The sequence below is a fragment of the Portunus trituberculatus genome, chromosome 14, assembly GCF_017591435.1.
Source record: "Portunus trituberculatus isolate SZX2019 chromosome 14, ASM1759143v1, whole genome shotgun sequence".
In the NCBI taxonomy this organism is placed as follows: Eukaryota; Metazoa; Arthropoda; class Malacostraca; order Decapoda; family Portunidae; genus Portunus; species Portunus trituberculatus.
Window position 1 is genome coordinate 16,261,684 of NC_059268.1, and position 15,570 is coordinate 16,277,253.

At 41.7% G+C, this 15,570-nt stretch overlaps 1 protein-coding gene across 4 annotated transcripts in view; it reads left to right on the forward strand.

Annotated features, from left to right (window-relative positions):
- Nucleotides 1-15,345, forward strand: part of LOC123503612 (neurotrimin-like) — a 97,661-nt gene extending 82,316 nt beyond the window's left edge. For 3 of the 4 annotated variants that reach the window (XM_045253527.1, XM_045253529.1, XM_045253528.1), the window contains exons 10-11: nt 11,217-11,294; nt 11,822-15,345. In XM_045253527.1, the coding sequence (XP_045109462.1) occupies nt 11,217-11,294; nt 11,822-11,976 (233 nt within the window). In that variant the 3' untranslated portion in view covers nt 11,977-15,345. The remainder of the gene's footprint in view (nt 1-11,216; nt 11,295-11,821) is intronic. The other variant, XM_045253530.1, reaches the window with a different exon arrangement.
- Nucleotides 15,346-15,570: the final 225 nt, after the last annotated feature.

A 15,570-nucleotide genomic window follows, 5' to 3' on the forward strand; every position in this document is an offset into this window, starting at 1 on the left:
CAGAGAAGGCAGGAGCGGGTTGTGACGTGGCGCGGGTGACGAAGAGCCGCGATAAAGAAGGGCAAAATGTGCTAGATTATACCCAATGTGGGGACCGTTTCTTACCTGAGAGAGAGAGAGAGAGAGAGAGAGAGAGAGAGAGAGAGAGAGTTTTATTTCACGTCTATTATACAGCTATTTCTTAAAGTACTGTCACCTCTCTCTCTCTCTCTCTCTCTCTCTCTCTCTCTCTCTCTCTCTCTCTCTCTCTCTCTCTCCACAGTTGTACCTAAAATGTGGAGAGACAGAGAGAGAGAGAGAGAGAGAGAGAGAGAGAGAGAGAGAGAGAGAGAGTTTTATTTCACGTCTATTATCCAGCTATGTCTTAAAGTTCTGTCACCTCTCTCTCTCTCTCTCTCTCTCTCTCTCTCTCTCTCTCTCTCTCTCCACAGTCGTGCCTCAAATGTGAATGTAAGAAGTAACCTTTTCTTTATTCTCTGGACGCAAAGTTGGAGCTCACTCATTAGAAACTTCGCTGCTCTTAGTACGAAGGATAATACATAAGCGTGCTATTGCCAGAGTCTTTGCGTAGGTGACGAGAACACGAGATGAATGGTCGCTTTGCAGTCCATATCTCGCTGCATTTCATACACCCTAGTGAAAGTTATGGGGGAAAATCGAAGTGTTTTGATGTTCCTGGCTTAGTTTAACCATTTCAGTACTGGGACGCATTTTTATCTTGAGTTTTGGGTATGATTAGGCAATTTCATTCACATCAGGAAGGGTCTATGGGGATCAGAAGATTAATGGCCAGATTCTTCACTATTTCAATCCCCCACATAAGTGTCTGAAGCTGTATAAAATCACCAAATAGTAAGCAGAGTAAATACAAGAACGTGCCATGGTTCTGAAGAGATTAACAAGAATGCTCCATAAATGACGGGAGAAACACTTATATACAATTATTTTTCTATCTAGCCATTGAAAATTATTGCGGATTAGAAGAGAGAAGGAGAAAAATGTACTGGTATTTTGCACTGTCTCTTTGTGGGAAATATTGGAAACGTACTGACTTATGGCTCTACAGTAATTGTGATAAATGGCACTAAGAAAGACCGCTGACTCTTCCACCAAAAAAAATATATATATGGGAAAGAAAAGACGATAGAGATTTTGAGGGTGTTAGTGCATTACCTCTCTCTCTCTCTCTCTCTCTCTCTCTCTCTCTCTCTCTCTCTCTCTCTCTCTCTCTCTCTCTCTCTCTCTCTCTCTCTCTCTCTCTCTCTCTCTCTCTCTCTCTCTCTCTCTCTCTCTCTCTCTCTCTCTCTCTCTCTCTCATCAATTTTCTGCAACACACACACACACACACACACACACACACACAGTACACATCTACGTCCCTATTCTCAAACCCCACCTTTCCTCATGCCTCTAATTCACACAGACCCGAGACAATATAACCAATCAAATTTTCACTGATACCTTTCACACTTCCAATGCAGAATTCTGACTAAACTATCACGGAAACAACACAACAGAAACACACGAAAATACAGCAAAAACGTACACAAGAAGCTGCTCACGAAATGTTTAAGTGCAGAGGTCGTTGCTATCAAAAAGTCTGGGTGAAGCAAGAAAGGAGTGAAAAAAGAGCAGGTGAATAAAGAGGTTGTAACGTTTGGCTGCCCCTCAACCTGTGAAGCATAAAGCAAACTCGATAATCTACCTGTGTGCTGGGCGCCAGGTAAACAGATGGACAAAGGGCCGTCCCTCACCTGGCCGCTAATTGGGACTCGGTGCACAGTAGTTCCCGTTTTCTATCCTTCCTCCCTCCAGCACCTCCGTCTCACTGTAAGTCAATCGCCTGCTATGAAAACCTCCTTCAGAATAATAAATTAATCCTAATCATCTTTTACTTTTAATTTTATTGTTCTTCTTCTTCTCTTGGTTAAATTTTAATCTTTTTTTTTGTCTTTAGAATGATAAATCAATCCTAAATATTTCTATGCCTGTTAACCTTTTTATTTCTTTTTTTTCTGGTGTTTTTTTTCGATTTACATTAAAATAGAATACGATAAAAAGTCCAGTCAAATTAAGACAAGCACTTTTACGCCGCGGGAAAGAAAAATAAACGAAGAATGTACCATTTCTTTACAAGCAGAACAATGAAATTTCACGAACAAAAAGATTCCAGCCACGATTACTCCGTCAACAAGTGATCTTCCAGAAATGTTAATCATGACTGCCTAAATGTCGCAGTCACTCACTTCGACAGTTCTTAAATCATCGTGTTATTTTTCCTCTCTTTCCTAACTTTTTTCTTCCTGTTCTTCATCCTCCTCCTCCTCCTCCTCCTCCTCCTCCTCCTCCTCCTCCTCCTCCTACATTCAACACTAGACCATGAATACAGTGATGTTCAGAAACCCGAACTTAACTCGTTTCAGGTCGTTCATACTGCTAAAATTTCGAATTCCGGCATTATTTTCCCAGAAGAGATGTGCTGCGAGACACCCGATTCACTGTCTCTGATCAACTAAGGTCTGTCTCGAATAGGGAAGGTGGAGACTCATGCTTTCTTGATATGGAAGGTGAGGCTACGGATGTCTCGAGCCGCGCCTTATCACTCAGATGTAAAAGGCCGCCATCCACAGCAACAAGAGCTAACACTGCCATACAAATTAATGCATTGGTATTAGAAAAGCCAGTTGTCCAATCGAAGACCACAGTGGGAAGTCTAAAAAAAGCATGATGCACCACAATACGATGGGGAAAGAGGGGAGTTCGTAACTGTTTTGGAGTGGCTGTAGATATTTGTGTGAGCTGACCAAATAAAGCGGTGCAAGTGGAGAGGAGATGAACACAAGCATTCCTGGCCGTCAGTGGCTGGCCTGCGTCTCTCCCTCCCTTCCTGTCACGCGGGTCTACAGTTCCAATGAGATTGCGTTTACACGCCAACCGGAACAGGAATAATGAAAGCTATTCTTCAATACTGCGATACATTTTTTCCTTGAGATTTATTTACGATTAGGCCATTTTTTACAGGGACACATTTTTACCTTCAGATTTGTGTACAGATTTGTGTACCATTTCACCATTTTACTGACTTTAGGAAGGGTCTATGGAGGCAGAAGATTAATTACCAAAGTCTTCACTATCTTAATTCCACACTTGAGTTTCTAAAGCTGAATAATATTACCAAATAGTACGCAGAATATACAGAATATATAAGGAGATAAAACAAAAGAAGAATAAATATAGGAAAGGCAAAATGTCAAAACAGCGTGCAGATAAGTAAGTAGAAGAGAGTATGAAATTATGCAGAAAAGTAAATAAATAGCAAAATGTCTTAGGATTGGAAGGAAGAAAAAAAATATTCCGTATCGAGGAAGAAAAAAAGCTGATAAGAACAAAGAAAATAAAAATCAGTTAGTGGTTATTACAAAATTATTCCAATTCTTATACACAATGTTTCTGCGTCTATCAATTACTCTTATTAAGCTCAAGAAATAAAACTAATAAAGAGTACAACGTATTTAATGACCCTAATGAACATGTACTAAAACCCCATATCGACTGGCAAATCAGAAAAACAAATGAATAACTCCCAAACAGAATCAGCCAAGAAAATTACCTTTAAACAGAGAGGTAGAGAAAAAAGTATTGAGGAATATACATAAAACAGTGTTGCATCTGTCATTCTTTCCACCATAGCAGCCAAAAGAAGATAAAAATAAGTTACTGTCTACGATAAAATCATTCCAATTCTTATACACAACACTCCTGAGTCTATCGATTACTCCTATTAGACTCAAGAAATAAAACTAATCCAACTTATTTAATGACCCTAATGAACATGTAATACGATCCTATACAGAGCGGCAAGTCACAGAATCACATGAATAACTCCCAAACAGAGCCAGGACAATGACCTTTAAACACAGAGGTACGAGAAAAAAAGTATTGAGGAATATATATAAAGTAGTGTTGCATCTGTCATTCTTTTCACCATGGCAGCCACACACACCGTCTCTCAAAATATTCAAGTGATATTTCATCTGATCCGCCTGATGGAGAAATTTAATCGGGATTACTAAGCGAATAATTTATCGCAACAGGTGATCAGTTCCCACGTGTTGAGAGAGAGAGAGAGAGAGAGAGAGAGAGAGAGAGAGAGAGAGAGAGAGAGAGAGAGAGAGAGAGAGAGAGAGAGAGAGAAAGAGAGAGAAGGGGGGACGAGTGGAGGGACTGAAGTTGAGAGGAGAATGGGAGGGAGGGAGGAAGGGACGGAAGGAGGGAGAAATAAAGATAGGGAGATGTTTGGTTTCTCTCTCTCTCTCTCTCTCTCTCTCTCTCTCTCTCTCTCTCTCGTGTCCTTAGTGGTCACGCGGATTAAGGCGCCGCATTCTGCCACGATGGTGGTAGATTGCGGGGCATCGATTCAAACCCCACTAATGACATCTAGCAGCTATATGGCCTTTGTTGCCTAGCAGCAGGACAAATGACTTCATTGGAGGGGTGCTCCCTTGTGATGACTTAATTTGAGGATTATTTAATCCTTTTTTAATCTCTCTCTCTCTCTCTCTCTCTCTCTCTCTCTCTCTCTCTCTCTCTCTCTCTCTCTCTCCCCATCCTTTCATTCTCCGTTTTTGTCTCTCCCTCACCATTTGTCCCTTCCTCCTTACTCCCTTTCTCCTTCTCTATCTCCCTTTCTCTATTATCTCCCTCTCAAATTTTCTCACTTTCTCTCCTTTCGTCCCTATTCTTACGCCCTTTCTTTGTTCCACTCTCTCTCTCTCTCTCTCTCTCTCTCTCTCTCTCTCTCTCTCTCTCTCTCTCTCTCTCTCTTTCTGTCTCTCTCTCCTCCACCCCTCATCTCTGCTCCTCCCCCCAGTTCTCCCCACCACAGTCCCTCTATGCGGCACACGTACGTAACGCCGCGAGCCGATAGCATCACCCTGCCCCCGTGGCTCACCCTGGGGCTCCCTTTCTCCCTTGTGTGATCCCTTAGTCTTCAGGTTTTTGTCTGGCTGTCTTCGTTTTCTTTCACTTGTTTTATCTCTGCATGTGTTGACGGTACGAGGCCTAAAGTACCATTGATTGAGGATATGGAAGTGCTTATTGGCGCATAGACGGTAAGATTAGAATATATGAAAAGTTGTGCCTGTATTCTGAAACTCTTGGCTCTCTCACAATCACTGCTTTTCAAAGGTTCTAGTTAAAGGTACTCGTGTTTCTAAGAGTGTTTCTATGGTTCTGATGATAGATTTGTAAGATTTCTTGTTTATCAAAAGGAGAAATTGTCTTGAAAACCCGGTTAGTTGTCTTTGTGGCCTTGCAAAATTGTCGTTGTGGGAAGGGAATAGGGTCGTGTTATGTGGTGATACTGTTTATTGGCAATAGTTTATTCCTATGTCCTGTCTGCTGAAATAGAAGTGATTTGTAAACATTAAATGACGTCAAATAAAGTCAAACGCTGAAGTAAAAAAAAATGGATTAAAATATATGAAGAGTAAGTCATGTGGTGATACTGTTTTGTCAATAGTATCTCTCTATATGCCCTGTCTGCTGAAATGGAAGTGATTTGTAAACAGTAGGTGACGTCAAGTAAGGTCAAACACTAGAGTAAGAAGTGGCTTTCATTGATCACGTCTCTTTACTCATTCATGGTAGATTGTGTCACATTGCTGCTACAGAACAATAACAAGACATATGATTCCTTCTTGTGTTCTATTTTCTTTTCGTTGCTTCATCTATTGTGACGAGTATAACAGACTTCTCATGCTCAGTTCTCTTGTTACTCTTCTTTCATTTTTTCATCTTTCACCTGTTCATGTATGTTCTCTTCTTCACTCTGTATGTTTCCCCGTGTAGCCCAGAAAGTGTGTAGGTACAGCGATATCTTACTTCACTTCGTGGCTTTTGAAACTTCTTTATACTCATCCCGGACACGAGTTTACAGTTGACAGGATACAAACATATGCAAACACACACACACACACACACACACACACACACACACACACACACACACACACACACACACACACTATTCCAACAGCAACAACAACAATAATAATAATAACAATAATAAAAATAATAACACCAATAATAATAATAACAATAATAATAACAACAAAAACAACAATAATAATAACAATAATATTAATAATAATAATAATAATAATAATAATAATAATAATAATAATAATAATAATAACAAAAGACGAGGCACATCCAGTAATCTTTTCCCGACCCAATGTATCTTAATTTCGCTGACGCTTCGGGCCACCACCGTCCCTCGGATTTTCTCGTTATTTGTGAGTTTTTCTCCACATGAGTAAAAGCGCATCTCCTGTTGTGTCTGGAGGCGGTGGCGGCGGCGGCGGTGGCGGGGAAGCGAGGAGGGGGCGAGGGCAGAGGGCGAAGAGGGGAGAAGGAAACCCACCTCCTCTGGCAGGCTTGGTGAGGCTTTGAGGAAACTTCTTTTTTTTAGTAACTTTACCGAAGCCGAAAGATAAAGGAGGAGGAGGAGGAGGAGGAGGAGGAGGAGGTCAGCAGGCTTGTCCGTCTTCCCAACAGAACCCCAACCTAATCTAACTACCTCCAGATAACAACAATAACAGCAACAACAACAAAAACAGCAACAACAACAACAACAATGGCTAAAACACCACCACCACTACCAACAAAAACAACAACAACATCACCAGCACCACCATCACCACCACCACCAACAACAACAACAACAACAAAGCGCTTATACGTCTAACTTGAGTAATGCGCCCTGGTCTTCACGCGTAATTCACGAGTTTTGTTTTGCTTTTATTCTTTTTCTTTTTTCATTCCTGGCGCAGGTGACATTTCAGTTTTGCAGAGAGGGGGGCGGTGAGCGAGTGGCATTTTAGAGGAGAGATGTCAGTAATTCGTTAATGGCAGGGAAGCTTCCGTATTTCAAGCAGATCCACGTTTGTTTATGCAGGACACTTGGGTTTCTCCTGTAAACAATAAATGGCAAACACCAGCAACTCTAAAATTAAAAGAAAAAAAAGGAAGTAAAGTGTTTTTTTTTTCCTTTTTTTTTTAATGAGAAACTAATCCATATCCATTCTGCTTACTATTTGGTGATTTTATACAGCTTCAGAAACTCATGTGGGGATTAAAATAGTGAAGACTGTAGCCATTAATCTTTTGTCCTCTATAGACACTTCCTAATGTTAATAAAATGGTCTAATCGTACAAAATTTCAAGGTAAAAATGCTTCCCCAGTATTGAAGGGATTAAAATGCAGGTGGCTTCTTGAAACATATTAAATCAGTCTATTCTAACTTAAAATCATACGAAAGTAGATGCTTTTAGACAGAGATTTTTATTAGACACAATATAAAGCTTATTAACTTCAAGACAGAATACGTGGAACTTAATAAAAGCATATGATTTCAGCTTGAATAAGGGCACAAGAAAATATATTAAGCATGTTATAACTTTGCAAACAGGATATTTTTAGGTTCTTATTAGACGCAACACAAAACTCAGTAACTTCAAAACATCATCCGTGGAATTTACTGAAGGCATGTGATCTCAGCTTGAATAAGAACACAAGACGAGATATTTAACAAGTTACCTTTACAAAAAAAATATATTCTTCGATGCTCTTACTGGACGCAACACAAACCTCATTAACTTCAAGACATCACCCGTGGAATAGAGTAAAGGCATGTAATCTCAGCTTGAATAAGGACTCAAGAAGATATATTAAGCAAACTAGAGACTCTTCGATACCATTCAGGACATCACCCGCGGAACATTGTAACAGCATGAAACATCAACTAGAACAAGAACACAAGAAGGAAAGTTGACTGTTACCTAAGCATTATCTTTAAGTATGTATTTCTTGTTTTTTTTTTATATCATGTGGTCTTTTCACGGGAATTTATGGGCTAAAGGGGATACTTTTCGTGGTACCTCCTATCTCAAAGCCCACCCGTTAGGAAACCCTTGCCCCGAGTGAGGAAGCCCAACCTACACTCGGACCGTGGACAGGATTCGAACCCGTGCGCTTAGAGACCCCTCAGACCATAAAGCACGCATGGTTCCACTGTACCACCTCGCTATTCCTTTTATTAATGATCTGAACAGTTAGAGAAGAATATGTAATGTTAGTTGTAGTAATGGTGTAGTAAGGGCGTCTTTTATCTTGCTAGGGATGCTTGTCACTGTTATTTTCGTAGTGACAATGGTAATACTGGTGTGCAATCTGAAGATGCCATTTACTCAAACTAGGCAAGCTCTAAACGGTCGACACTAAAAATTATCCGAGAAAAAATAGCAAGGAGTAAAAATTCTTGCAAGTAAAAAGTTCCCGGTGAAAGAAAAGTTAGGTTGCATTCTTTTCAAGTTTTTATCTAGTATCACTGATTTGTCTAAGGTAAGCGGGGAGAGAGAGAGAGAGAGAGAGAGAGAGAGAGAGAGAGAGAGAGAGAGAGAGAGAGAGAGAGAGAGAGAGAGAGAGAGAGAGAGAGAGAGAGAGAGAGAGAGACAGAGACAGATAGAGAGAGAGACACAGAAACAGAAACACAGAGATACACGGAGACACAGAAAGACACAGAGAGACACAGACAAACCGAGAGAAATTCCTCCGTAGATTTATAACAAACTTTTCAGTTTTTCACTTCATTTACAACGTACATTTGAGCGATATTTGCCCTTTTGCCGGGAAAGGTTTCTGTCTATCGCTCTTCCTTCATGACAGGTGCAGTATATTATTATTTACTTGCCTATCTGTATGTCTGTCTGTATGAATGGATGGATGGATGTATGAGTAGATGGATGCACACTTGTCTCATTACATTTTTCTTTGTTTTGTGTGTGTGTGTGTGTGTGTGTGTGTGTATATACGGGAGGGTGAGGTGACGTGCAGAGGAGGGTGGAGAGATGAGCGACGTTTGGCGGGCAGTAGCATTGGTTTGTGTGCTTTGTGCGCCTAATGATGCCCGTCAGTCTCCCGCCACTCACTCAGCCTCGCCACAAAGGCAAAGAAGACAGAAGAAAACCCGCCGCTGCAGTAATTGACAGCCCCAGTGTGAGGAGTGGTGACGCACACAGCTTGGCGGGCCGCGCTGTGTTGAGCTGTGCAGACCTGTACCGCCTCACTTTGCATCTGATGACAGCTTATGCATTGACTGAAAGCCCACCAACTTCTGCGTTTTGCAATGAATTAAAACTGGCATTAAGATGTAAACGATTTTGGAAAAGAATATTTGCGTATGTGTCTTTTCTGTCACTGTTCTAAAACTTCTGTACCATATGAGGATAATAGCATATGAAGCAAGCAGGACTGTAAAAAAAGTAGCGTTTTGCATACGTTTCTCGTAACACAGAATCCTATTTCAACTGTCAAGAATGAACAATGTAAAAGCGACTTGTTTGAAGACACAGCCTGGCGCTTTTCATTTTTGCTAGTTTTGTTTGTCACCTCGGGATAGGAAAAGTCAATATACGTATGGTTGTAAGCTTCACCATTTGTCCCTGTCACACAGACGCCGTTCTGTCATAGTCACTGACTGCGAGGGGACACACACACACACACACACACACACACACACACACACACACACACACACACACACACACACACACACACTGAAACTGTATACATGAACAAGACAATACGAAACTATGTACATCCTAGATATTAAAACTAGGCAAAGACACACACACACACACACACACACACACACACACACACACACACACACATACCACTATTTGATATGAAAAGACTGACTATGCTCATTGAAACCCACAAAAGAAAATAAATGACAAGAACAAAATATAACCATCAAAACACAAGACACAAGCCAATTAACCTTCCCTGATAAACTCCACAATATAAAACAATAACCAGATACTAAACTCACCTCGGGACACACGGCTCGACAAACAAAGTAATAAATACGTCTACATAACAGCCCCTAACAGTCCAGAGTGCCTTAACAAGCAGTCCAGGATACGTCAATAGCCGGAAATGATGAGGCTGTGAGGCTGCAAGATTGTCAGCTGTTGAGTCTTCCAGTGGCTGTTCTGCTCTTCCTTTTCTCTTCACTGGCAAATTAACTGGTAGACTGAATTCTGAACTGACTGGTAAACTAACTCGTAAACTGACTCTGTGTACTGATAGTCGAATTGTTAAACTGACTGGTAAATAAACTCAGAAATTGACTGGTATATTGACAGGAAAAATAATTAATTAATTGGTAAACATTGAACGAGAGAGAGAGAGAGAGAGAGAGAGAGAGAGAGAGAGAGAGAGAGAGAGAGAGAGAGAGAGAGAGAGAGAGAGAGAGAGAGAGAGAGAGAGAGAGAGAGAGAGAGAGAGAGAGAGAGAGAGAGAGAGAGAGAGAGAGAGAGAGAGAGAGAGAGAGAGAGAGAGAGAGAGAGAGAGAGAGAGAGAGAGAGAGAGTATAAAGGCACCTAGAAAAATCCATAGATGAACCTCATAATTTTTCAAACTCTTTCCATCTTTTCTTTCTTGCTCTGTGTACGAAAAAGAGAAACGTATAGAGGATATTCTTTTTCATAATTTCCCTTTTCGTCTTTCCTTTTTTCGTTTCTTGTAGAGGTAATCTTGTCATCTTTTCATGGAGTAAAGAGAGAGAGATACAGATCAGTTGAGGAGGGGAGGGGTGTGAGGAAGAGAGGGAGGAAGGAAGGTAGGGAAAAACACGAAAGAAAAGAAGAAAGGATGAATAGAAGAAACTTAGTGTAAGGAAGAAAAAACAGTAAAAGAAGGAAGAAAAGAATGAATAAACGAAAAAAGGGAAGAAAGTAAATGAAGGAAAGAAACAGATAAAGAGTCAAGAAAAAGAATGAAAAGAATAAAAAAGAATGAAAAATTAAACAATATTCCTTAGAGATCACGAAGCACTGTCGTAAAGAACCCTGAAAACTTAAATACTATTCACCACAACATCAATCATGAGAGGAAGAGATTAGTTGTAAAGAAAAAAATAGAAAAATGAAAAATATACAAAATTCCTTAGAGAACACCAATATCTAAGGTAAGTAACAACAAAACCCTGAAAACTTAATATTACTCACCATAACGTCGATCATGAGAAGATGTTGGTCGTGGCTGGTGGGCTGCTTTGTGACTGTCTGAGGAGGTGGTGGTGGTGGTGGTGGTGGTTGGTGGTGGTGGTGGTGGTGGTGGTGGTGCATTTCATCGGTGTTTCTCTCAGGCCCCATCTCTTGGCGCACCGGAGAGGCGATGAACGAAGTACTATCAGAGGTGGACCTTAGGTTTCGAGAGAAGGAATGTGAGTATGTCGCTCGAGTCATTCTCCACCTCTTCGTCCTCCTCCTACTGTTTTTTTTTCCTCCTCCTGCTCCTCCTCCTCCTCCTCCTCCTCCTCCTCCTCCTCCTCCTCTTCTTCCTCATCCTCCTAGTCCTCCTTGATGTTCCGTGTCGAAGGCTGAGTGACACTGTTTTGTGTTTGGTTCGCTTTGTTTTGGTTTTGTTGTTAGTAGTGAACTTAACTCTCCTCCTCCACCTCCTCTTCTTCCTCCTCCTCTTTTTCTTCCTTCTCTATGCGTGTCGAGGATGCATTGACCCGTCACTGATTCTGTTTTATTTTTTTTCAGTTTTGCTTCGTTTTTGGTTCAGTTTTCTTAGCTGTGTTTCTGTAATTACAAAGCTCCTACTCTTTCTGCTCTTCCTCCTGCTCCCTCAAGTGTTAAGTCACCTCACTGCCTTAGAAACTAGTGCTTGTTAACCTTTTGGAATATATGAATAGACGAATAAGCTTAGTTTCATTGCTAAGGATTCCTATTGTCTCTCCTACAGATAGCCACTCCAAGGATTCTCCCCCTGGAATGAAAACGGCATCCTCCTACGACCACTCCTTCACCTCCTACGACTCTGGGTCAGCTGCCTCGCCCTCCTCACGCACCGTGGTGGGGGCGGCTGTGGCGTGTGTGGCGGCCCTCTGGAGGCTATGATGGCTCTCCGGTCGCTCCCAACGCCTCCTCTCTAGTAGTTTTACTTGTCCCTGTTTCCCTTCCCTCCTGTGCGTACCGTGTGCATTCATGTCTAGAGAAAAGTAACTCTCTGTTGCCTCCTGTTGCCAGTGACTTGGAGACGCGTGTTGTGTGGTTTCCTTAGGTCATTTTTATCCGACAATCACTGTGTATTGTACATGATGACGAGTGGCCTGCCTTACGATGGCGTAGACAAGTTTAAGGCTTGTTCTTTTTTCTCCTTCGATTATCAGCAGTTTCTCGTGATTAGGTAAGATTATGATTGTATATAAACACACACAGACACATCCATACCCACACACACACACACACACACACACACACACACACACACACACACACACACACACACACACACCACTGACTTTCTTCGGCTAGAATGCATTTATACAAGGAGACGAATCGTTTGAAACACATTCCTCACTGCAGTGGGTTTCTTAGTCAGCTGTATAGATGCACTGTCACTTGTAACGTAGCCCTCGACACCTCACCGCCGCTTCTAGGCTCAGACAACGATCACACACACACACACACACACACACACACACACACACACACACACACACACACACACACACACACACACACGCAAACATATCCTTTCAGTTTTGACCTCAACGTGACTGCCCCCCAGATTCTTAAACGTTTATGCGTCTTATCTCTACATTTAACAGGCTCAAGTAGAAGATGTGCGTTGCAAGAGAGTTTTCCTTTTTTCCAGTTATAGTTTAACATAAATCCCTCACTGAGTAGAAAAATACACCCTATGAAAAAACTCGCATGGTCATTCCTGCTGCCTTTTGAGATTGAAGCTTTTAAGAATACAGACGCATGTATTCTTTAACGTCTCCAAGTCTCATCTGTCACGTTTTAGTGGAAGTTACTGAGGGTTTCCAAATGCGTTTTCATGGTTTTAGTGATATTTCAGCAAGAATACATCCATGAAAACTCGTATGGACATCCCTGCTGGCTTTTGAGATTGAAGCTTTTAAGAATACTGGGACGTGTATTCTTGAACGTCTCCAAGTCTCATCAAATGCGTTTTCATGGTTCTAGCGATATTTCAGCAAGAATTCTACACTATCATAAGGAAAACTCACATAATGAAGCACACTAATAACCTTCGTCACTTCTGAAACACCACGTATGAGAAAGCAAAACGTTTAAGAATCTTGGCCTGTCTCCTGTGTTTCCATCAGCTGTGAAAAGTATCGTACAGCGTGGCGAGACTGTTGCCGCTACTGCTGTGTACATCATGTAGTGTACCTTGAAAACTTGTGAGGATGCGACACACAAGACCATTTATCTCAGCTTGTTGTAATCCCCGCAGCGAGGCGCCACACAGGTTTGTCCATCCCCTCACTACTCATCACTCCTCTACCAACCAACTTCTCTCCACCATCACCACCACATACTTCCCTTCACCAATAGTTACCCCAGGCAGTGGTGTCATGAAAACCAGTGGATTTCATGCTTATAAACAGAGTAAATGGTTTTATATTAAGAGCTCACCGAAGACCAAGATGTGAGATTGTGACTAGGGATAATTGTATGACGCTATTTTTTTGTATTTTTTGGTCTGAAATATTTTGTAGGATATGACATCACTACTAAGGGTAACTGTTCACCTCACTGTAACACCACAGAGTCCACCTACAGAACATTCAGAACTCTAGGCACTGGTGTAGATAATCCCTAGTTTCACTCCAACGCACACATACACACACACACACACACACACACACACACACAGCAGACACACACCTACACATGTCTCAGCCTTCCCTCACCCAGTCATTATTGTTCCCCTTCTCTCTATTCTGCAGTCGAATCCTCTGTCACTGTTTGTCGTGTGTGTGCCAAATGGTTTGTCCTTATTCTTTATATCAGTAATTTAGGGCTTGATTTGTCTGCTATTCACTGTAGTGGTCACGAATGCATTGCGTAAAAGGACGAGAAATGTTAACCCCTTTGTAAGTGAAGGATATATTGTAGCACTAAGTTATTGTCTTTTCAATAAGCCAATGCCGCTTCCATGTCACGGCTGGCAGTGTGCAGTCCTGTGTTGATGACTGCTTACTGGACACTAGCGCCCCTATTCACAAACGCCTTGCTCTCTCACCACGACAATTTTCTAAGGTCACAGAAACGACTGCCCGGGTTTTCATGACAGTTTCTCCTTTTGATTAAGTAAAAATCTTGCCAATCTATCACCAGAATCATAAGAACACCCTTAAATACACGAGTATCTTCAACGAGAGCCATTAGAAAACAGTGATGGTGAGAGAGCGAAGCGTTTCAGAATAAGGGCCAACTCTTACGTCACAGCCTCGAGGGATTTGACTAGTGCTAATGACGGCGGACTATTGTTACGTCACTCCGTTATGTTGTCACGCCCTCACACGAGAACACTGTGACTTCAGCCAGCAAATTCACTGACGGAGGGTCAAGAGTACTAGTATCCTCACGTCGCGGAGGAATGGAGCGTGATTAGAACTCGTGGGATGCATCTGTGAGCCGCCGGGGGAGTTAAGATGCCTCCTAATGTTAAAGACGACACTCCACTTTCTGCTGCTGTGTCCACTGAAATCACTGCGCCATGAGGAGTATTACTTTGAGAGAGCAAACATGATGCGACGCTGCTCTTGTTCTTAAATGATTGTGATTTGTGAGAGTGTTTAATGTAATGTACTGTGCTCTGACGTTTACATTAACACGATGGAAATATTCTCTTTTCTTATGCACTGTTATGCGAGATTACTTCACGAGGACAACGACACTGACCGCCACGAAGTAACGGAGCATGGAAAAGCTTACCTAACGCAGGATACGTGTGCCAAAACATTAACAACCAACCACAGTATAGCACGTTTCTTCATCCCCCCCACAAAGAAAGCACACGAGAGAGACCTTCTTTTTGTGTACAGACTCACCAGCAGCTGTGTTAGTAGCGCCCCAATGTATAGTCACCAAAAGAGGGATAAAACTATAATAATTCTACTCTCATCACTTTTTTTTTTATCTTTCCTCTCTCTATCTATGTGAAGTGAATGGTGTGTTTCCCTCTTCATTCACTGTACTGGTTGATTCCCTCGTGTCTTTAAGGAAGCAAGACAAGAGAACACGAGTCAAGGTTATCTGTTATTTGCATCGTTCTCCACGTGAGCGCCTGTGTCTGCCTGGCTGGGTCACGCATGTCCCTACACTCCGACATGTTCTGTAAAGAGTATCTGTAAATATGAACCCTTCCTCCCAAAACTATGTAAGAATAAACATACCAGAAACCTTATATATGTTCCTGTTGAGAAATATATGCGGCTATATAATGAATGTGTGTGTATTCTTAGCCTCAAGGTGCTACTATGGAACTGTCTATCTGTCTGTCTGTTACCCTCTCTCTCTCTCTCTCTCTCTCTCTCTCTCTCTCTCTCTCTCTCTCTCTCTCTCTCTTTTGTGTGTGTGTGTAAAGGAGAGCAGAGAAGCTGAAGGATGGAGACTGCTAACTTTGGCCATTTATCGTGCAGGTAAGCCTGGTGATGTCAGAAGAACAGGTAT